The sequence below is a fragment of the Lathamus discolor genome, chromosome 11 (assembly GCF_037157495.1).
Source record: "Lathamus discolor isolate bLatDis1 chromosome 11, bLatDis1.hap1, whole genome shotgun sequence".
Taxonomy (NCBI): domain Eukaryota; kingdom Metazoa; phylum Chordata; class Aves; order Psittaciformes; family Psittacidae; genus Lathamus; species Lathamus discolor.
Window position 1 is genome coordinate 12,094,593 of NC_088894.1, and position 24,547 is coordinate 12,119,139.

General features: G+C 48.7%; 1 protein-coding gene across 4 annotated transcripts in view; it reads right to left on the reverse strand.

Moving 5' to 3' along the window:
• The window catches only part of RALY (RALY heterogeneous nuclear ribonucleoprotein), a 109,880-nt gene that overhangs the window by 17,269 nt on the left and 68,064 nt on the right, over nucleotides 1-24,547 (reverse strand). For all 4 annotated transcript variants that reach the window (XM_065691610.1, XM_065691612.1, XM_065691611.1 and 1 more), the window contains one exon: nucleotides 6,657-6,921. In XM_065691610.1, the coding sequence (XP_065547682.1) occupies nucleotides 6,657-6,912 (256 nt within the window). In that variant the 5' untranslated portion in view covers nucleotides 6,913-6,921. The remainder of the gene's footprint in view (nucleotides 1-6,656; nucleotides 6,922-24,547) is intronic.

The following is a 24,547-nucleotide window of genomic DNA, read 5'->3' on the forward strand; positions in this document are numbered from 1 at the left end:
TACGTGAGAGAGCAACTAGAATGTATTGAGTTCTGTCCGGGGTCGGATGAGGAGCAAGTGGAATGTCTGTGGGTACGAATCAAGGGGCTGACTGGCACGGGTGATACAGTTGTGGGGGTCTATTACAGACCTCCTGATCAGCACGAAGGAGTTGATGAGGCTTTCTACAGGCAACTGGAAGTAGCCTCGCAACTACATGCCTTAGTCGTCGTGGGGGACTTTAATTACCCCGATATTTGCTGGAAGACTCACACAGCCAGTCATTCACAGTCTAGGAGGTTCCTCGAGTGCATTGATGATAATTTCTTAATGCAAATGGTGGACGTACCAACTAGGGGAGCAGCGCTGCTAGATTTAGTACTCGCCAACAAGGAGGGTTTGGTCGAAGTGGTGACGGTCAATGGCAGCCTTGGCTGCAGTGACCATGAGATGGTGGAGTTTAGGATCCTGTGTGGGAGGAATAGAATACCTAGCAAAGCCACAGTTCTGGATTTCCGAAGGGCCAACTTTGGCCTCTTCAGTCAACTGCTAAGGGAAGTCTCATGGGAAAGGGTACTAGGCGGTAAAGGGGCTCAAGATAGTTGGTTAGCATTCAAGGACCGCTTCTTCCAAGCTCAGGATCGGAGCGTCCCAATGAGTAGGAAGTCAAGTAAGGGATCTAGGAGACCGGCGTGGTTAAACAAGGAGCTGCTGGGCAAACTCAAGTGGAAAAGGAGAATCTATGGATTATGGAAGGAGGGGCTGGCCGCTTGGGAGGAATATAGGACAGTTGTTAGAGGATGTAGGGAGGCAATTAGGACAGCTAAGGCCTCCTTGGAACTCAATCTTGCTAGTCGGGTTAAAGACAATAGAAAGGGCTTCTTCAAATACATAGCAAATAAAACTAAAACAAGAGGCAATATAGGCCCACTGCTGAACGAAGTGGGTACCCTGGAGACAGAGGATATAAAGAAGGCAGAGGTGCTGAATGCCTTCTTTGCCTCTGTCTTTACTCCTGCAGACTCTCCCCGAGGGCCCCGGATTTCTATAGCCCCAGAAGGAGTCAGGACAAAGGAGGAGTTTGCTTTGGTAGATGAGGATTGGGTTAGGGATCAGCTATGCAAACTGGACATCTGTAAATCGATGGGTCCGGATGGAATGCACCCACGGGTGCTGAGGGAGCTGGCGGAGGTCATTGCTAGGCCACTCTCCATCATTTTTGGTAAGTCGTGGGAAATGGGCGAGGTGCCTGAGGATTGGCGGATGGCAAAGGTCACACCAATCTATAAGAAGGGCAAGAAGGAGGACCCGGGTAATTATAGACCGGTCAGCCTTACCTCCATCCCTGGAAAGATGATGGAACAACTTATTCTTGACTCCATCACTAGGCATATCAAGGATGAGGGGGTCATTAAGAACAGCCAACATGGTTTTATGAGGGGGAAGTCATGTATGACCAACCTTATAGCCTTCTATGAGGAAGTGACTAGGTGGAGGGATGATGGTAGAGCGGTAGATGTGGTTTTTCTTGATTTCAGTAAGGCATTTGATACTGTCTCCCACAGCATCCTCATAGATAAGCTGAGGAAGTGTGGGCTTGACGATCAAGTAGTGAGGTGGATCGAGAACTGGTTGAAAGGAAGAAGGCAGAGAGTTGTGGTCAATGGCGCAGAATCTAGCTGGAGGTCTGTGACTAGTGGAGTCCCTCAGGGGTCGGTGCTGGGACCGGTGCTGTTTAATATTTTCATCAATGACCTGGATGAGGGAACTGAGTGCACCCTCAGCAAGTTTGCTGATGACACAAAACTGGGAGGAGTGGCTGACACACCAGAGGACTGTGCTGCCATTCAGCGAGACCTGGACAGGCTGGAGAGTTGGGCGGGGAGAAACTTGATGAAATTTAACAAGGGCAAGTGTAGAGTCTTGCATCTGGGGAAGAACAACCCCATGTACCAGTACAGGTTGGGGGTTGACCTGCTGGAAAGTAGCGAAGGGGAAAGGGACCTGGGGGTCCTGGTGGATAGGAGGATGACCATGAGCCAGCAATGTGCTCTTGTGGCCAAGAAGGCAAATGGCATCTTAGGGTGCATTAGAAAGGGAGTGGTTAGTAGGTCAAGAGAGGTTCTCCTCCCCCTCTACTCAGCCTTGGTGAGGCCGCATCTGGAATATTGCGTCCAGTTCTGGGCCCCTCTGTTCAAGAAGGACAGGGAATTGCTTGAAGGAGTCCAGCGCAGAGCCACAAAGATGATTAAGGGAGTGGAACATCTCCCTTATGAGGAGAGGCTGAGGGAGCTGGGTCTCTTTAGCTTGGAGAAGAGGAGACTGAGGGGTGACCTCATCAATGTTTACAAATATGTGAAGGGTAGGTGTCAGGATGATGGAGCTAGGCTTTTTTCAGTGATATCCAGTGATAGGACAAGGGGCAATGGGTGTAAACTGGAGCATAGGAAGTTCCACGTTAACATCAGGAAGAACTTCTTTACTGTAAGAGTGACAGAGCACTGGAACAGGCTGCCCAGGGGGGTTGTGGAGTCTCCTACACTGGAGATATTCAAGGCCCGCCTGGACAAGTTCCTGTGTGATGTACTGTAGGTTACCCTGCTCTTGCAGGGGGGTTGGACTAGATGATCTTTTTAGGTCCCTTCCAACCCTTGGGATTCTGTGATTCTGTGATTCTGTGATGAAACTGCTGCATGCTGTTAACTGCTAACAATTTATCCTCTGCTCCTTCTAGGACAAAACTGAATGCTGAGCATGAGCCAGCCGGGCATCGTTGTGGTCTGGGCTGTGTTAAAAGCTGCACAGGGTGCAGGCACACGCCTGCAGCCACCCCAGCTAATCTTGGAGGAGCATCTTCTACGAGAGAAGGTGAGAATGAGCTCTTCTAATCTGCTGAGGAAATTCCTCTCCTTGGTCTCAGTGCTCTTGACGTGAGAATAATGTGATACAGCCGATTTCATGAAGGCTGCTGAGAGCCTGGCGATCTAACGCTGAGTGTGGCCCCAGAACCACAGTGAGGTGAGCTATCGGGAGCATGAGGCCTCACCTCTTCATTTTTTGGCCCAGGAGTCAGCAAATTGCCTGCTGGCTTCTGCAGTGAGCTGTAAACTTTTCCTGTTCTGCAGGACCTTTCTTTCTAGATAGGTGTCAGACCTCCGGACATGCCGGATCTTAGTCAAGAAAGATGGGATTTCCTTATGTACACTAAAAGCACCATTTGCATGGGGTTGGACATAAGGTGCCCCACAGCACTGGGACTTGTGCTAAGCTGGTGGCACAAGTCACAGTCTCTGAGGTGCAGGTGGATTTGAAGTTCTGTACAGAATCCCAGCCTGGTCTGTGTTGGAAGGGACCTTAAAGCTCCTCCAGTTCCAACCCCTGTCACAGGCAGGGACACCTTCCAATAGAGCAGCTTGCTCTGGGGCTTGGGGTTCATGGATCTGTGACTGCACACTGGGGTATTCATAAGCTCACCTAACAAGTGCGGTATTGGGGTGTTGCTCAGCTATTACATTGAATGTTCCTCTGGAGGAAGATTCAGATCAGCATGTGCGTTTTCTTTGCTGCCTTTTGTCCTCCATCCTCCCATACTCAGCTGCTAAGGGGAATACAGAAGAGCACTGAGCCTGAATGCTAGCAAGGACGTGCATGGCCATGGGACAGGTCCATGGATAACTGCTGCCAGGGTGAACATTAAGCATTTGGTTCCTCTTCTGAGTCTGTTGAGCAAAGCAATGCTTCTGGCAATGCTGTTTGCTACAGAGAGGAATAAACTCTTCCATGGTGAAATTCTTCCATGGTGTATCCCAGAACACGCACCTCCTGTGCCCCAGTTCCCTTGTAGTGAACCCTTTTTGCTGTCAGTGTGCATCTTGCCAGCTGCCAGTCACTTTTCTTGCAAACTGGATTGCTAATGACAGCCCCATGCTCATTAACACCCTCCAAGTGACACATAATGAAAGCCCAGTGGTGGACAATGACAATTAGCTCCATGTTCTGGTACCAATCACTATTGTGGAGCCTGCACTGGTGCATGCAGACAGCCCTACGGTGGTGATGGGCAGTCAGGTCCCTCAGGATTCTCTTGATAGTGAACAAGGAGAGACAAAAGCTCACCATGCACATCAGTCTGGAGAGATTTTGCATTACTCCCATTCTGCAACACAGAACCTACCTGCCCAGCTCAAGGCAGTATTTATCCCTCCTGCCCATACCCTGTCATCTTTGCCCGCACTAAAGGGAGAGGTTGTGCTTTGTGTAGTCAACATGGCAGGGTGAGGTTATGGTGCGGATCCAGCTTCCAGTGCAGAGCTCCTCCACTGGAATGGTAATTGCCTCCTGCAATGACTGGGGTGTCTGGGAGCCTCTGGAGAAAGCACAGAGGTTGCCGGGACCTGCCTGGCAGAGCAGTCCATGTCCTAGCACAGGATGGGCTAAGCCATGGTTTCAAACACCTCCATTTGGTGATGCATCCAGTACCTTGCTGATCAACTAAAATGTAAGATTGATTGTGTGTAGGGTGACAAAGGAGAAAAGAGAAAAAAATGGAAGAAATGCTATTAGACCACTTAGCTTGAGAGCTGACCTCAGCTGGGAGATGCAAGCTAGAAAGATACTGCATACTCCTTCATTCTGGTATGTGAGGAAAATGTCACCTGCTAATCACAGCACTCATGTCACATGCAAAACTATGAGGTTTTCCCATTTCTTACGTGATGGTGCAAATTCTCCTTCCCATGTGAAGAGCAGAGGCAGGAAAGGCAGTTTCATTCCAATTGTGCCACGCGGGACTGATACAGCTGAGTCACTGCAGCAAGTGCTTGCCGTGCCCAGTAGCTCTGGATTCAGACAGGGATGCTGTCCTGCTGGCACTGGGGACACATGGTCCTATGTGGTCATCACCTTCTCTTTTCCTAGGGAGGGACTTTCTACCTTGTTTTGTGCAAAGACATTTGCTAACTACACTGTTCAGCTCCTCTCTGCTGGGTTCTCCTGAAAGGGGAGTGTCTCTGTGGTCCGTGAACAGCAATGGAAAGCCTGCTGAGCTCTTCTGTGGTAAGAGTGGCCCATCAATGGAAGGCAGATGAAAGGGAGCTCAATTTGCACCTCACCCAGTACATGTATAGGACTCTCAGCTATAATATGGTCCTTTTGACTTGCTGGCAAGCCAGAACTCTGGGACCAGCACTGTAAGAGGTTCCTATCATGGCAAACCTTTCAACTCTCTCTTCAGCTAAGTGGGCAAGCGCTGCCTGGCTCTTAGCTGCATATCTTTTATCTGCCTGGAGCATCACAACGAACTCCTTTGCTCCTCAAGGCCCACTCTGTCACTATCTATGGACTCTGCAGATGTGGGTAATGCCTGGGCTGGAAGTACCCCTGGCACACTGCTCCTGGCCTTTGTCTGCAGTTCCGCTCTCTGGACCATGAGAGAAGTGAAAGAAGTTTTTCATGTCTGAGTAAGTCCTAAAGATCAGACCTAGCATGTGACTTCTTATTTCAGCCTGCTGTGCCAGAAGCAGGGTGGGAATGGGCTGCAAATCGCTTTACTGAGTGCCCAACAACCACTGCCTGCAGCCAGGCTTGGAAATAACCATTTTTCATTACACATACTGTCTCCAGTTCCAATTCTCAGCTTAGAGCTGGTGACAACAGCTTCTCAGCATATGACACTTGAGAGCAATCTGTAGAATAAGGATGCAGCTGGGAGCAGCTGGGGTGGTTCTGTTTGTTATTTCTTATCACACAGCAGTGCAGACAAGACTTTCATGTTTCTGAGGGGGCGTTATTTAACATCAGCTGGCTACAGTTAGCCTGAGCTAGTTTGAGTTTGACTATCACCTCTCTAATTACAAATACTCAAATATACTGGGCAACTTCTGTGTAAGTAAGGTCTCAGGGAGACCTTACTGCATCATTTCAATATATAAAGAAAGCTTATAATAAAGTTTAAGGGAGCCTTTACTAGGGCCTGTAATGATAAGATGAGCAGTAATGATTTCAAACGGAAGAAAGGTAGGTTTAGGTTGGCTATAAGGATGGGGCTTTGAGCAACCTGGTCTAGTGACAGGGGGGTTGGACTAGATGATCTTTGATGGTTCCTTACAATCCAAATCATTCCATGTTTCTACATTTCTCCCTTGACAGGCAAATGGCAGAAAGGGAGCCAGGCAATGTCTTTTCCCTCCCTTGTTTTTCTCCACCATATCAAAGATAAGGACATGGGATGATTCAGAACTGTGTTTTAGCTTCCACAATCACAGCCCATAACAGGAGGGTTTGGACCACAGTGTCACAGCCCTGAGAATACTTTGTCTGAATGGCCATGACCAGCCTTGCTGTGACCTATATCCACATTGGACCCGGGAGCCTTCAGCCCCTATCTACCCAAGCTGTGCTGTAGTAGTGCTAGTCTCCAGCTCTGTCACAGCATATCTTTGCCTTGCTGTGGACCCTGTTGATCCTGACCCACTGGCTGACTTCCCAGACCTGCCTTGTCACTATGGACCCACTCAGTCATCATTGGGTTGTGTCTGACCAATGTCACCATCACTAGACCTGAACTGCAGATTGACGTCCCAGTTTTATTGTGGACTGGACATCACTTGACCATCCCCTGTGGAGCAACCAAGTCACGTTGCCCCTGGACACCCAAAAGAGCTGAAGAAACAACTTACCCAGTGTCTGGCCAGCAAGCACACGTCCGTTCTCACCCAGGACAGCAGCACGTGCATGCCTCTCGTTGGAGTACTGTACAAAGGCGTAGCCCTTGTGAACAGAGCAGCCCACCACTCGCCCGTACTTGGAGAAAATGGTCTCCACATCTGACTTCTTGACCACAGCTGTGTTGAGATTGCCAATGAAGACTCTGGAGTTGATGGACTTGGGGTCATTCTTGTTCGTGATGTTGCTCGTCTGCACCTTCAATGACATCTTGAACACCTGAATGAACAACCGACAGTCAGGGAGGTGTGCAAGGGGATTGCCGGAGTCTTACACAGCGCGGTGAGGGATAAATCTCCCAGTAAACCTGGAGCAAAGGAACCAGCTCCTCAACATCAGCAAGTCACAGTTGAGGGGGTCCCATCAGAGATCCCCTGTGTACTGGGGAGGTGACTGTCACAGCTCTTGTTGTAAACCTATTTATCAGGCCGACACTCTGGGTGTAAGCTGGTTGCTTTTAATGGCCAAAACAAGATTTAAATACATTTTACATCTACATAAAAGCTTTAATACTATTATACAAAAGCTTTTACCTCTCTATACTTAATTACAATTCAAAGGACTGCTCTTTTGAAAGCAGTTTGCAGTCAGCAGCTTTGTTCATGACCACCTTACCAAGCTTTCCTGAGCTGAGTACCATCCAGCACAGGCCAGCTCTCACCATGCACAGGGACAGCCTTGGCCTTGTGGATCCGCACTTTCAGCTGGGAAAGGATTTGAGTTTTCTGGACGCAAGTGAACAGATGTAAGTGGCAAAGCAGCCCCATGTGCTCCTATCTGGTATCTGCACTCTTCTGCCTGCCTGTGCACTTGCATGCTGGGCTTCGAGCAGAATTTCGTGCTGACAGGAGGTGTCACTGTTAGCTTGGAAATCGCGAAGCCATCAGCCAGATCAGCTGGAAGCCACTCCAACCCGCTTCCCATAGCTGTAAGGCACAATCCTCCAAGTTTCTTGCCTAGGGTATTTTTAGGCAGCCTCTGAGAATAGGCTTCAGCTCTTCAGCTCTGAGGACAAAGAGGACCAAGGGACAGGACTGGACATTGTGTGAAATTAAAGCTACCCTGGCTGCCTGCTTGCATTTCTGCAGCGAAAATTAGAGCTGTCCAAAGACATCAGTTTGATTTTCATCTTCCAGAAAGAGAGGGGATGCTTTAGGATCGCTGTTGTATGCTCCATACATAACATGTGGTTGTTACCTGGGAAAAGGCAGCTCAGAACTATGGAAGGTATTTTATAATGCATATGGAGGTGCTGCTGCTCTTCCCCAGCTCCTTCCAGCAGCACCTACAGGTACTCCCAGCACCTGGGGTAATGCCACCAGTGTCCCCTCAACTCCAAGTGGTCACTGAGCCTGGCACAGGGGATGCACTGCTACCATAGTCCCATGGTATCACCTCCTTGGTAGTCCCCAGCATCTGCCCTGCACTGGACAGAGCTAAAGCACCATCTGCCTTTGGGGGTTTGGCTCTCTGGGCTTAAAGACCAAGTTTGTCTGGGTGCAAGGTGGGGACAGTGGCAGCTGCCCATGTGCATGGGTGCAGCTCCCGTGGACCCAGTCCCCAAGCCCTTGCTCGCAGCCCAGCCTGCCCGAGGCACTGACACTGTCAGCATGTGATGCTCTGGCATGTGATGCCCCTTGGGATACAGGCTGCCCAGGGCAGTGGTGGAGTCACCACCCCTGGAAGTGTTCACACCCTCAGTGCCATGTGTTAGTGGTGGCCTTGGCAGTGCTGGAGAATGGTTGGACTTGATCTTAAAGGTCTTCCAACCTGGTTGATTCTATGATTCTGTGACACCCAGCAGGGGCTGCTCCTGTCCATAGTCCCATTTTGCCTGAGGGTACTTCTACCCATACAGACAAGCAGGGCTCCTGTCACTGGCTCTGTACCTCCAGGCTTTGGAACTTCAGTTCAGCACGAAAATAAGAGACAACAGAGAAAACTCACCCACACTATTTCCAGGTCTGACCCAGCCACATGCCAGCAGGGAGAATGCCTTCTTCCTCAAAACAAAACCTAGCGCTCAAATATACACTGCCTCTGTCCTCACACCCCATCACTAAAGAGTTTTACTGCTCCCACCCCCACCCAGTCCCAGCTTAGGGAAAAGCCAGGCTGCTGTTGCCCAAACCCTTCCTGAACACTCACCAGCCCAGATGTGTGCTATTGCAACAGTCAGAACCACTGACCAGCTGCTTGCCATTGCAAACACCAATTATACCAGGGCACTGAACTCCTTAAGCCTGTGTAGGAGGAATACGGGTTAAGCTGCCTCTGTGCATGAGAATAGAAGAGGCTGTTTGGGGGATTTGGGTAGAATGGCAGGGCGTGGGGCATAAACCATGTGATTTTCCCCCAAATCTAGTGTCTGCAGCTTCTCATCAGGTGCAACATGAGCCAGCTCTGCTGCTGTCAATGGACACTTTGCTGTATGGGCTTCCTTAAAAATAAAAGCTGGATGGAGTTGAGCTGTTTCTCAGGTGGGCACTAAGGCACCAGATGGATTTTCACTTCGGGAAAGACTTCTCCAAGTCCTTCCTTCCATGACCTTGGGCATCATGGAGGTGGGGGCTGAAGAGGAACCTGCACCTCTCCCAGGTCCTTGCTCCCTGTCCCCACCTTGCACCCTCCTCGTCTGGCTCCTGTGGCCTTCCCCCCTGCTTCCCGCAGCTGGAAAAGCATGTGCTTGTCTCCTCTCCTCCCCATCTGGGATGCTGCATCCCTACAGCCTCGTAAAGCCTGTGGCTATAGAAACTGGCGATGAGAGAAGTCACTTTTACCACTCATTGCAGGGAGCAGTGATGGAGTGGGGAGCTCAGCATCCACCTCCCGTGGTACAGCCTTGCCCTTGGCTCCCTGGTGGAAGTCCCAGTGGCTTTGGGGCCATGTCAGGACACTGCAGGTCTGCACAGGAGATGTGCCTGTGGCTGATGAGTGATGGGATGGGGTCACCAGATGGCAAGCTCAAGGTCAGGCAAGGCAATGGCCACGCTGCTGGGAAAGACCTGGGAGGAAGCCAGCAAGGCCCCAGTGTCTCTGCAGATGAGGTGCTCTCCCAGTGCCATCCGCACACTGACACTGTCCCTGCCCAGGCAGGGAGCAGGGCTTGGGCAAGGAGCTCTGCCCAGGCAGGGAGCAGGGCTCGGGCAGGGAGCTCTGCCCAAGGCTGAGGAGCTGGGACTTTGGGTTCCTAGCACAGCACTGCTCTGAGATTTTGAGCATCACCAGCACTGCCCTCAGCCTAACAGAGAGTCTGCACACCTCTCGCTTTGCAGCTTATAAACCACTGGTCAGTGTTCAAAACCGCTGTGCGAAGTGCTCTTCTGCTGCCCTGTGCAAGCCTGGCATCCCTGGAGAACGCAGCCTCCCTTGCTTCCTCTGTCCTGTTCATTTGGGGCTTCTTCTTACACACAATATTCATTTCACATCACTTATTGGTCCCCCCCCTACTGTATCAACTGAAAAAGGACACCTTAATCATTGCATATTAATATTTCATACTCCAACTAACTGCCTTCCAGCCGAGCACTTTGTGTAGTGCCCAGATTACATTCAGCACAGCCATCAGGCACATTGGCTTAGTGTCCTTTCCATGTGAAACAGCACAGCTCACCAGAGCAGTGCTATGAAGAACAGTGTCTTCTCAAGCCACTGTCTCTTTGACAGGCCACATAAAAACCAGTGAGCATGAGTCAGAGCAGAGTAACTCAGACATGAGTGACGTGTCTGATTAGGAAAATATACACAGCACAGACACATATAACTGGTTATAGATCAATATTCTAATAACTATCAGCCTTCAGCAGATGCATTTTCACAGCTATTATTTTACCTTTCATCCCCCAACCACAACTGCAACACAACAGACTTGGGTTGGAAAAGAGAACAAGACAGAAGGTAAGTAGTAATAACATTTGGACATAGATGAATGTATACAGGGGTCCTTCACCTTTAGGACCTCAGAGAACACCAAGCACAGATGACTATGATTTTCTGCAAGGGAAACTGAGGCCCAGACAGGAGAGGTCTGGAGGGTGTGTGCCACCAGCATCATCAAAGCTTACAGAAACATCATAACCACACCTCCCACTCCCAAATGCACCCAATGACATAGGAGACTTCTGGAGATTTAAGGATGAGATTGTCGTAAGTTCCTTCCTTCAAGCCACACCACGGTGAACCCATACACACATCCATCTGCACGTACGCTGTGCCACCCCAGGGCTCTCCCACCATCCCCTGACCATCACCCCTGCAGCCTGCCCCTACCACAGATGCCAGGACCACAGCTCTCCATGGATTCACCACCCTGCTATGCATGGCACAAGGAAACCTGTTTGCCAGGCTGCGAAGAAAACATGGGATTGACTGAGCTTTGTACCCAAGAAGTCAAGGATCCCCACTGCCATTTCCTGGAGGTGTGAGGACCACTCTGAGGTCCTGCACAGCTCCCATGCTTAAGGAGAGGCCATGCCTGCCTGCATATGGCCCCAGTAATGCTGCAGCACTCAGAGGTGCACAGATACCTACTGCTAGCACTTTGTCCTAGGACAGCATGGCTGGAAACAGTGTCACAGTCCTTGCTGCCACAAACATTCAGGAATCCCTTCAAAACACTGATATTCAATCTGGTAACAGCCCAAGGCCAGAGCTGCTTTACCTGATAAGCTATTTTTCCTCCCTGCTTTAAGTGCCTTGCTTCACAGATTAGCTGTTTAATTGAGAGCCAGGTGTCTGAAATCCCTAGGGGCCTCTGTCTTAATGATGAACTGTCAGAGAAGAAAAAGGCAAAGCAAACCCACCGAGCCCCACCACCCTCTCTTGCAGAAAGCTCTTTATTTCAGCGTGACGGCAACACGCAGCCGGGCTCTCATTCTCCTCTTATCACGCTTCTTCACAAAAGAGGAGACGTGGTTTTTCATCCTCCATCCAGTAACAAGTTTTCCCAACTCAGTGGCTTTCCACTGTGCGCCAGATGACAAATGAAGACATCCTGCAGGGACCAGGGCCAGGTTTGGGGACAGCTAGGCATTTGGAATACTGAAAAAAGCAGCAGCAAACCTGTGTCTTGCCAGCACACGTGACAGATGTTGCAGCCTGTGGTGCACTATGCTCCAGTGAGAGCTGGGGGTCCCCAGCTCCGATGCCAGGGCTGCTGCACCCCTGCTCAACGCTGGAGGAAGCCTGAATGACACAACTTGATTCAGGTCTTCTTTAACCATACTCTTTCATAGGACAAAACCCAGTTCTGCACCACCTCACCGCTTTTTGGAGGGTGCCTGACTCTTTTCATCCCCAAACTGTAATGTCTGTACATCTTCCTTACAAGTGGGAAGAAGGATGGTTTTTAGGGAGGAACAAGGCAGTTAACATGCCCCGGCACAAACTGGCCTGGCTGTGACACTGAGCATCTCCCTTCAGGCAGCCATCAACCCAGATGCTCATCTCTAAGGGATTTCTGACTAAAACAGTCCTTCTTTAACCCGAGTCTTAAAACAAAACAGAGCCAGCTACAAGACAGAGGAGCTCCACTGACTGCACTGCCGCAGCACCATCGACAGCACAGAAATGCACATGCATTTAAAAGCAAAGTCCCTACTACCCCTGGTGCCAATCATTCCTCCCCCAGGAGCTGCAAGTAATTTGCTAGTGAGTCCCCAAACGCCAGAGCCGAGCTCCGAAGCATTAGTTTAATAACCAACACAAGCCCTGCAATGTTTTTAATAACTCCTGAGTCCCCAGCATGTCCTGCAGAGAAACCCAGAGGGGCTCAGCCCTCCTCCCGGAGAGCAGAAAGACCCTGTTCTCTGTTCCATGGTTCAATAAAAACAGTAAACTGGAAGGAAACCAGTCCTTGGGGTTTCCGGGGGAAACAGCTTTGATTCTCCCAAACGTGATTGTTAAGGGACCAGACAGTTATTAAAAAAGGGATATAGACAAAGATGTCACAATTATTAGACCACTTCTGCAGGACCAGGGCTGACTTCTGGGGAAATCTCTGCTCTGCTCAGAGAGGTGGCAGAGCCAGAATGCTGGAGATCAGCTCAGCAGGAACCAGACTAACTTGTGGTGAAGCTGTGGGCTCCCTTGTAAAATTCCTCCCCCCCCCCATGAAGTGCCTGAGGACACTGTTTCCTCCTCCCGAGCATACAGAGTCTGTAGGCACAGTTTCAGCCCAGTTTCCACCCTGCACATCGTATTTTCCTCGGTAGAATGAAATAATTTTAACACCTGACATGCAGGAGACGCTGCTGCTGTAACAGCTCTGGATGGGGACTGCCTGTAATGACATATGTGGTGATGCATCTGCACCGCCCAGGGTCACAGGAGAGCATCCAGCAATTACTGCCTCTGCGAGCACACTGGGAACTCCTGGGGAGCTCGGGGTCACAGCTGTATTTATAACCTGCCCTCACTGCCTGCTCCCCACCGAGCACTCAGGTCTCAGTTTATGGGGTGGGTGAAGGACGGGGTGTAGCTGCTGCCCACCTCTGGTCTCCTTCACCCCTGTTTAGATGGGGGCTGCATCCATCCTGTGCACTTGGGCAGCACAGAGGAGAGAGCAAAGCTACTGAGCAGGAGGGAGAGAAAACATCAGCCACATCTGGTTCAAGCACATTTGCTGCAGGACCGTAAGCAAATAATCCTGCCTGACACCATTAGTGTGTGGCAGATGCCGAGTTTTGCATTTCACAGGTTGCTGGTAGGAGGGACTGGTCTGTTCCCTTGATCCGTCTTACTCTGTGCCACCTCTGACACACATTTACATTGGCACATCCTCTCCCAGAGCCGCTCTGTGTCACCAGTACACACTGGGTTATGTCACCTATGGCTGAAGCACTGGGACCAGCAAGCGTGGGGATGCTGATGCCTTTGTGCTGGACAGAGGGGAGCAAGGCAGAGTTGGACTCCACAACCTCTCTATTTTTGAGTGCTACCTCCACAGATTTGGGATTAACTCCCTTTTGATGCAGGGTGCTGCTGCCCAGATGAGTGGGTACTGAGCACACAGCAGCATGGACAGAATCAGCTCCCTCATAATCTTCCTTCAACTATCTGTCTTGCTATGCAAACAGCCTCCTTTTTTAATTTTTAATTAAAGCAACAAGCCATTTTGAACTGGAGAAATCCTGCCAACTGGCTCTGATTTAAATTGCAGTGCAACTGGTAAATCCTTCCATAAATAATCAATAGCTGGTTTAATAAGTATTTAATCAGTTGCCAAAGGTACAACGGTTACAAAGTCTGTCAGGTCAGCACACAGTTTATAGCTGTGGCTTGTAACTGTCTGTCCTACACATTATTCATGCCTATAGAAAGCTAAAAAATCTATTCATTAGAGCCTTAAATCCTGTCCAGTAAGTGTGATAAAGGGATGACCTGCAGCTGGATCCTCTGAGATCCATCCAAGCAGCCCCGGCAGCAGCACTGCTCCTCACCCTGCCTGTCTCCACAAACTTGGGGCTCACTCCAAAGGATGAACACGGGTGTGTGGTCATGCTGGAGCTAAGAGGATGCCCTGTGGGGCAGGACATGGCTCCTATAAGGCAGATGCCAGAGGTGTGCACATATACAATGATGATCATGGATCACCACCTTTACACCAAGGCTGCTGATATGCATTGGCTTTGGAGGCAATGTTTTCTCCTACCTACTTGTAAAGCCGAAGTCTCTCCTTGAGCCAAAGATAGACAAAAGTTGTCCCACCAGCAGTGCAATGTGACAGCAAGGAGCATCCAAAGTGCCCCTGACCCTCAGTCCTGCCCTACAGCTCAGAGAGGAATTTCTCTGGAAACAAGGATGTGTCATGCACTGACCAGGATTTTTAGGCAGGTATCAACCTTGGTGGGTTAAATTTGGGTTTCCACTCTAAAGCTAACAACACTGCATTTAAAACATGAGAGTCCTGACAGCATATGAGGCAAAAAAAAGGAAACCCCACCATCAGCAGTGTGCTAGGAGCATGAATTAGGGCATCCTCTGAAGCCTACCTGGATCAACATGCTGGGTTTCACCTATAAGAAGGAGCTCCTCCACACTTGGACATGAACTCCCCATTCTCATAGCACTTTTCTGGACTCTGCTTTTCCCATGAAAATATTCTTTGAATGAAGGCATTTTTCTCCTAAAAAACCCCCCTCAAAAAGGATCATTCTTTAATTGCAGGATATGCAACAAGTTGACTTCAGGAGCCTGCTTCCAATCGTCTCGGAAATCTCTCATGAACAGACTAACATTCTTTTTGACAGCAGCAAAATAAATTTTAAAGGTCAACTGAATCAGATAAGCCCAGCCTGGCAGCACTTTCAGATGCAGAATTCCATGGATAATGTTTAGGTTATGTTTGAGAACAGAAACAAAATTCTTTGGAGGAAAGAATCTTTAAAAGGAGAAAAAAAAAAGGGGGGGGGAGAAAATGGGAAGGAAACAGCAATAAAATAGAATGTCACCCATAATCCCAGTGGTGCAGAACCTGATGATTACCCACTGGGCTATGGACAATGCTACACGTATTAATCTAATTAAAGCCCTTTTTTACAGGCATCTGAAGGCAGCTCATTACTGTGTTTCTGAGATGTTCATTAATGGCTGGCCATGACTAATTTCTTGAGAATTATTCTTTAATTCTTTATCATTCGCAGCCTAATAGGGAAACACAATGTTTCCATCCCCCACTCTCCCACTCGTACTGAGTGGAGACAGGTTCTCATCAACTGCCTATTGACTTGATGTTCCTTAATGAACAACTCCCCCCACCAGACCAAATGTTGTTTTAACAGCAAATGATTTATTTATGAGGAAAAGCAAGTGAACTTTCCGGGAACTTTCTGAGCTGTTAATGAACTGGCATCTTTGCTGATGCTTTTTGCAGCTCCTGCTTATGGCAGAGAGGAAATGGAGTGGCGGAAAAGCCGGGCTTCCAGACTGGCTGCAGAAGCGCCTCCTGCTCTGGTCCATGAGCCCAGCATTCACCTCCTCATACAAAACACCTCTGGCCATGGCTAATGGGTGGCCTCAGGACCACTCCCAAGATCCAGCATTGGGCCATGTCACAGCCTAAACAGGGCACAGAATCATTGAATCCCAGATTGGTTTGGATTGTAAAGGACCTTAACATCATCCACTTTTAAGGCCCTGCCATAGGCAGCAACATCTTCCACTAGACCAGGTTGCTCCAAGCCCTGTCCAACTTACATGAGACAGGTTCCTGTGAGGATATATGGGTCTCCAGAAGTAGGGGGGAAATGTGGGCTCCTATTTCATGCTGCCAACCCACCACTAGGTAACTGAATCACATGCCAGGGCCCCCCAGCTTCCAAAAGGAACTGCTGCAGATGGAGCTTCACTAATGCAATCCTCAGTATTTAGCCCTTCTATCTAAGCACAAGTCCTGCATCTTGATGCCACAGCCCCTTTAACACACAAACACTACTCTGTTCCCAGCCAAGCTGGTCCTGCTCATCCCAAAGGTTGTGCTGGGCTCCTGAGGCCATCCCTGCCTCTTCCAAGCCATGAGGGCTATGGCCGGTTTTCCTGAATGACTGAGCAGAAATCAGGGATTTCCACATCACCACGTGCTTCCTGCTGCTGGGGATTTCAGCAAAGCCCCAAGTGCCAGGAGACTTGGCAAAGCCAAGAGCTGGGGAGGACACCGTGAGTGTAGTCACCACAAGCAGATCAAAGGAGTCCCTGTGGGACCCAGATCAAACTGTTTCTCCAAAATGCTTGTCCGTGTTTCCTACAGAGAAAAGCAGCTGATTGTCCCGACACCTCTACTGGACTTCATGTCATGGGTATCACCAAAGCCAGGCGCTTGCTCCCCATGGAGCTGAAGCAGGGATGGGGAGCCTTAGGGATGCAGAGCAAGAGAAAATTGCTGGTCGTTGGCACACTAACCTTCAGTTCTTTAACAGCTGAGGTTTCTGACATGCTCCTTTCTTCCCTCAGTTAATTAGCAGTTGACTGCCTTTAAAAATTATGTCAGACACTAAATATGCAGAATGACACAAATGATTATGATACAGAAAGTGAAGCCGCTGAGATATGAGCTCCTACTTCACTTGTGGTGGGATTTGCTGAGGTTTGGTTGTCTAAATACCACCTCCAAGGCTTCACAGTAATTGGGGAGGGACCCTCAACCCAAGGAAAGCATCTCATACGGGAAGGATGGAGCCTGCAGCGATGGTACAGGGACACCTGAAAAGCAGCTGAGCTGCTCAAGACGACCACTATGTCAAGACCTATGTTAGTAGCCATTCCTTTCCCATTTGAGAAATAATAAATCCTGCTCCCCATCTACTGGTCTTTGCCTCCCCAGTTCTCCAGATGCAAAGACTAGAAGAAAGCCTGGACTTATGGAGGGTACATCCGCCCCCCTGTGCTGTGCTACCCTCAGCATCAGTTCACCTGAAGCCCAGGGGTGACTGATGGTTTGGTGATTTTCCCACTAACGTCAGCAACTGTTGGGTCAAAGCCAGAGATGAAAGTACCTCGTCTACTGCTCTCATTCTCCATCAATATCCTCATGCCACTCCTGCATACCGTGACTATGTGTGACTGTTTAGGACTGTGTGGACTCCTGGAGCTCGCCGTTGATGCCATTTATATCCCTTCACACTCTGCCAGCCCTTCTCCAGGAGAGCATCACCCTTCCTATCACAGTGTTAAGCTACCACAGAGGAGGCTAAAGACACCAACCCCTTTTTAATAATACAAGATGATTAGTACCCCATCACTGTTGTTGATTATGCTCATTCTTTGCTGTAAATGAAGTTTAGAAGTCATGAAAAGATTTATCAGCTGTGACTTATGAGCCCTTCTTGCTGCAGGGGAGTGAAGCAATGATGAATTCTCTTCACCACCATATCATCTGTTATGTGTTAGAAGTTGCCATGTTCCAATTACCAGGGACCCATTGAATCCATAAATGAAAAGCAACTCGAATATCCTGCACAGTTGCTGGGACCGTTAGTCAGAGCCGGTGGGATTCACAGCATCAGGCTGAGAGGGAGTCAGGACTAAAACCACTTCAGTGCATGCAGGGCATCACTGGCTACTGCATGGGTCTTTATCAACCTCAGTGTTGCCTTGGGCAAACCTTTGGGGAGCTGGACCAACTCCTGCCTTCCCAAGCAGGAGACAAGACTGTGGGGCTGCTGGAGCTGAGGGCTGGGGTTACTGGGACATGACCAGCACTGGGTGGTAGGATGGCGCCAGAAGAGCTCTGTAGTCAAGTCAAAAACTAAATAAAACAAGCAGCTTGCTCATTTTTCTTGCTTGCAGCACAGTGGCAAAGGATACAGTTAGTGCCAAGTGCTGTGCTGCCTTGTCTGCCACTTCTGATGAAGCTGGCACCAAGAACTCCCCAGCTCTCTGGGGACCCTGCAGCTCCCCACCAACATGGGCTGCTCAACCCTGCCCTTCCCATGGGATGCTGAACAGCTTTTCTGCACCAGACACTCTTCCCCTCAGTCATATACATAAGCTACTGGCCCCCGAGTCATGGCAGGAAGAGAGAAGCTCTTCAGGTCATCACAGAATCCCAGAATGGTTTGTGTTGGAAGGAACCTTAAAGCTCATCCAGTTCCAACCCCCTGCCATGGGCAGGGACACCTTCCACTAGAGCAGCTTGCTCCAAGCCCAATACAACCTTGGCCAGGTCTCTGTAGCACCCTTTCTCTAGTCCTTGCCCTGGGGACTAGCCCCAGTGTGCAGATTACACACAAAGCCGATGCCTATCAGTGCCTCCCACTGCTCATCCGCTGCAGGTGAAGGGCACGCATCGGGTGTTACCAAACTGTCTGGATGATGCCAGGGAAACACTGCAGAGCTTCTTGTTAACACGACAGCTTATAAAATCAATTAGATCACATTAAATGGCAATTTGGCCCTCATCACACTTAACCTCAATGTGAGAGGGGTAATGGCCCATGGAAGTTTACTGCCTGTTTGGCTTTAATTTGTTGGGCATGGTGGAGGGAGCATTCAGTGACAAACTTTGCTTTCCCAGGCAACAATATCTATTACTAAAATCTTTGAGATGGGCTTCTCCTCAAGCTTTTCTCTATGAGACCCCGCTGAAGGTGTGCAACGGGAACCAAACCAGAGCAGGGACTGCAGTCACGACTAGACCACTGTGTCAGGAGCTTGTGTCCTGCATCTGGCACTGGCCAACACCTAGCCACTGCCTGCAACACCAGCAGAGGACTAATGTGCCCACTCAGTGCAAAGAACTGCCTGCAGGTCCCCTGAAGAGTGTGGCTGACAACCTCACATGCAAAGCTTGATTGTCTTTCATTCACCCTCCCTCACCATGCAGGCAGGCATTTATCCTGTTAACCATATTTTATCCTGTTTTACCCTATCAAATCTGATCTTTCATCAGCAAAACTGGCTGCCTGGATCTGTGTCTACCAATGCTCACCCGAGCCAGCGTGACTTTCAGCTGCTGTTTGCTTTCCTTGCTGTGTAGGACATCTTTGACTATCACCAAGAACTGTGAGCAGCAACAGATCTGTCTGGACATGGCTGCTCCACAATTACTCATTTTAACAGTAGCAGTCATTGGAAAAGCAAAAGAAGAATGATTTCATTTTCATAACCTTGAGCTCCCCCTGCCCTGCTTGGATGAGCCTGCCTGCATTATTTTCATCCCCCGGGAACACAGACACCACATTGCTCCTGCTGCAGACAGCACCGCGCATCTTTCACACCCGCTCAAGACTTGGTGTTAGCACTCAGATGCCCAGGGCTTCACCAGTGTGGTGGATGATGAACCCCTCCCCAGGAAACCTGCTATTGACCCAAACAGATAAACCCTGGCCAACCAACCCGCACTTGATCCCTCTAGTTAGCGCTCATGTGTAAATGCTAAATGAGCCCGATGGGAGCGTTTGGGAAGGACCAGAGATGTGATGGGAAAAAAGGATGGCTTGTTTTCTGATAACTGCAGCGTATGGGGGATCAAGTCAGCTCTTATCACTTGAGGCTATTTAAAACATCTTTTTTTTTTCCCCAAAGGAAGAACTCATAAACAGTGCTACCTGGCCAACTCACCTACAGCTCCTGAGCACAGAGGGGTAAATATCACTGCCGTCACTTCCTTCACAGTTATTTAACATCTTAACTTGTCACAATGGCTCAGATACGCTGCAACTGGCTTCCAGCTGGGGACAACGGCTAAAACTGGGAGGGCTCTGTATTAAGGCTGCTGATCATCCTTCATATAAAGAGGTAGAAATTTTCCCCTTTGAAGCACCCACAAGCACAACTTACACAGGAAAGCAGGGAGAAATCCTCTCTTTCACTATGATCTTTAACCTTCATGTGCCATAGTCCACATCAGCATAAAGGGGTTGCTTTTTGGGCTCAATATAAAGTCACGAAGATTTGATCATGGCTGCAAATTACCTTGATGAAAAGCAACCTGTAAATGCAAATGATGACAGTGATAGCTGCTATATATAATGTTTCAAGATCATTAATGCCAATCAGCTCACATATATGGAATATACACCTTATCAAAGTAAAGTGAGATCACTTTACAATAAGATCCCAAGCTGGGTTTAGAGAGGTAATAATAGTATCAATAAACTCAGACTTAAGATGTTTGACTTGGGGCACATGTTTCCACTAGAAACCTGAACAGTAAAACATCAGCTTGGATTAAGACCTGGCTAAACAGGGAATTCTCCAACCATCACCACACAGCTGCTGTCAGGGCCCCACCACAGCCAGTTTCTGCACCCATCCTGTTTTCTGTCTTTACTAATGATCTGGAGGAAGGCATTAAACCATCAGTGCTGCTGTCTGCAGGTGAGATGAATAACAGGGTGGGTCACAGCAAAATGCAGGGTACTGAAGCAGAGCACATGGGCTAGATTCACATGGTGAGGCACCCTCTTTTGGACACAGAAACTATGGGAAGTCTTTGAGCTTATTGTGGAAAACTAACTGGACCCAAATGGCTTATAAAGTCCTGGGGTGATCAGACCAGGTATTGGTTTTGGGAGGCAGATAATCCTGCTAATTCCTGGTCAAAATCCAAGGAAGTCACAGACAATTTGGAGCTACTAAAGTATTGGAAAATACTCTATTTTTTACAAAATCTTTGTTGTTTGACAAAGAAGAACATACCTGGTGGCTTGGCCAGGGGCCGTAAGTGCCATGATGGACAGCGCAAGTGCAGAAGAGAATCTATCAATCTGCTGGACCAAGCCATGACAGCAGCTGGTGACTGAAGGTGAAGCTACTAAACAAACTGAGATGATAAACAAGGTACAAATGCTTAATGCTGTGGGTAATCAGCCTGAGAGACTCCTTGTTTTGATAGATCTTCTACTGGTTTTAAAGCAAGGTGGATTATGTTCCTAAAAAGCCTGCTACTGCTTGTGTTGGTTCATTATGGCATCCAGAGCCACTCCAGGGCCTGATTTATATAGGTGGTCAGATTAAGGGATAATTTGATTTAATAAATTTATTCAGCACCTTATCATACACATGACTGCTCATGCACATGCTGTATTTGATTCACTGCCAGACGAGATCTCCCTTCACCGTCACCAGGACATGCTGTCACAGGCAGGTGATCTGGTTGCCTTGCTAAAGCTAATGTCAGTTGTAACACTTTATCTAGAGTCCTAAAATCTATAAGAATGTACCCCTTTAGCTGTTTCCCCATTTAAAAGATGTTCAGGTCTTACTTTCAACTCTCTTTGAAATGAAATCCACATTTTCAATCAGTCACTATCACCAGATGAATCCTGATTTCAGTCCAGCACCAGTAATGCTGCTGGTATCACTAAAACTGCGCAGGGAAGAGACACTTCAGTGTTTACTCAGGGTTCAATTCTCATTCAGCATGAACAAAACCCTGTTAGCTTAAACTTCACGTGGCCAGCTATGCAATAAAGATAGGTGCTTTGAGCTGATCCTTTCCTGACTCATGAACAATTCCCCTCCTACATGCCCACACAAAGACTGGTTCCTGCTGCAATTAACTATCACTGCTCCATTGAGATCACTAGCAAACATATAGTGGGAATATGTGAATTACCGTTATGACTTTATTTGGCTTTTTCCTGCCTGAAACCTTGTGTGATGCCATTTCTTCCTGCACTCTACAGTCCTGCATTGGGATCAGTTCAGCTGTGGTTCCTCCTGGCTGCAGAGCAGGAGAAGATGAAGTGCTAAATACACACTGATATCAAACCGCATGCAATCACAGCCCTACTTTTGGGAAGCAGCATGTGCAGTGCATGTACTCTGCAGCCTAATTTCTCTCTGGGATAAGAATGGGCTGCAATGAATGGCACAGGCCTCTTGTGCTATGCATGAGCAGGAGCAGACAGTATCTTCTCCACCTGCACATCTGCATTACAGACCTGGTGTAGAGCCTGAGAGCAGGTAAGGAGGGGCAAGATCCAGAGGAGAGGTTTGGGAGCCAGAGAGGCTAAATCAAGCTCAATCCAGAGCATGGAGCAGGGCATTACACAGGAATTTGGTGAGATTTCCACACCTTTACAAAGCTCCCTGCTGCCTGGATATCTCCTGACTAGAAAGATTAAAGGGATTAGAGGCTTACAGATGATGAGGCAGGGAAAGGCTTTAAAAAATACCAAGGTCTTAATTTACAAGGGATGTTTAAAAAGTGAATGGAGTGAGGATTTTCTCCCACAGGAAAGTGGGAAAATTTATTCTGAAGCAAGGTTATTTGACCAGTAAAGTGGTTGGCTCATTCCATGTGAAAGTACTAATGTGTATTTTACACGGTGCAGAGACAAAGGCATCCCTCATTTCCTCCTCTACAAATTAGGTGAAGAGAGTGCATAGGGTTAGTAGGATGGGTAGAGAATATGGTGTTATGAATACAACAACGAAATCACTGCTAAAGTAAAGCTGGGAAGCACTTTTCCAGATGAGTAGTTCACTGACTAAAAATTATATCTGGGGGTAGGCTGAACACTACTCCCAAAGCATGCAAAAAGTCCCACTGGAGCACTTGCAGAAGGAGTAAAGTGCAGATATCTTATTTTCCATACACATACATAGTTCAATATTGGCAACACCCTGCTGAGCTTTCTCCTGTCTTTCACTCCCATCCTTGCCCCAGGAGGGTCGTGCTGTTTCCCATGCTAACTGATAGCTTGGGTGTGCCCTGGTTAAAACTGAGGCTATAAAAAGCAGGGGGGTGGAAAGAGCCCTTGAAGGCTTTCCAAAGTAGAGTTTACAATAAAGAATATGCTTTATCCCTTTCCATTCTCCTGAGGCACAGATCCATCAGAGAAGGAAAGGGCAGGATGGGTGATGCTGAGCAGCCTGCAGAGGCTGGAAGATTCCTGCCTTGGGTACAGCCTCCTAGAAGACAACATCCTACCCAGGCTTGCTCTCCTTGGCCGTGAATGTAGCTCTTGCAGAAGGAGAAGTGATTCCTAGTGTAGGTGTCTTTCCATGCTGGCTCTTTCAAGTGTGGTTTTCTCCATCCTCAGTCCCCACTGACCTGTGCACCCCAAATAATGTTGTATCACCAGGAAGCCAGGCAGCCTGTGCCTCCAGTGAAAGCCTCATCTTCATGGGTTTGTAGAGCCGTCTCTACAAACAAGATTGTGCACAGCTACAAGAAGGCCCAAGATTGTGCACAGCTACAGCGCTTCTAGAAACCCTCTCAAAACTTCAGACCCCAGCACCAAACCCCCTGTTTGCAATACATCTGAGCCAGTATGAAAGGGTCCCAACACCTGCAGGCATCTGCTCTGCTTGTGCATCACTTACGCCCAAGGTCCCAAGGGTGCTTCTGACAGCCCTGAACCTCCTGCTGCTGAAGAGATGCTTTGAGTTTGGTGTCCACCACCACAAATGAGCCTAATACCAAAGAGTGCTCAGCCTCATAGAATAGAATCATAGAATCATAGAATCATAGAATAGTTAGGGTTGGAAAGGACCTTAAGATCATCCAGTTCCAACCCCCCTGCCATGGGCAGGGACACCTCACACTAAACCATCCCACACAAGGCTTCATCCAACCTGGCCTTGAACACTGACAGGGAAGGAGCACTCACAACCTCCCTGGGCAACCCATTCCAGTGCCTCACCACCCTAACAGGAAAGAATTTCCTCCTTAGATCCAATCTAAACTTCCCCTGTTTCAGTTTTAACCCGTTACTCCTTGTCCTGTCACTACAGTCCCTGATGAAGAGTCCCTCCCCAGCATCCCTATAGGCCCCCTTCAGGTACTGGAAGCTGCTCTGAGGTCTCCACGCAGCCTTCTCTTCTCCAGGCTGAACAATGCCTCCTTTGCATTTGCCATGAAAACCAAAGATGGTAAGAGGAAGATTAATACACACAGGGCTAAAGGTACTGACTCATTCTGTTCAAGCTACACGACGCTGGCATACATCAGAAAGCAGAATCCACCCTTGTGAGATGTGAAGCGGATGGAAACAAGGTTTGGCTGGATGAAGGGCTTGTCTCCTAATGCAGATATTTCCTCAAGCCATAGAAAGTTGGTGCAACTGAATCTGGGCCACGAATCATGTGCAACTGAATCTGGAGTCTCTGTGCTATGGGGCAGATGGTCTCAGGGCAGAGCACTGAGACAGAGTAATTCAGAGCTCCTCTGAATTACTTCAAGGGCTGGATCAGGAGGAGGAGAGGTGTTGTGTCATGGTCATGCAATAAAGCCTTTTAAACTGATTTTTGATGTATTGAGCTGCAACCAACTTACCCCTTGAAGAGCAGAACTGGAGTCACACATTCCGCTAATAAAGAACACCCAAGATCCAGATACTCTGTTAGAGAGTAAACACCAAATGGGACATCAAAAGGGAAATAGCCCATGTGGTTAACA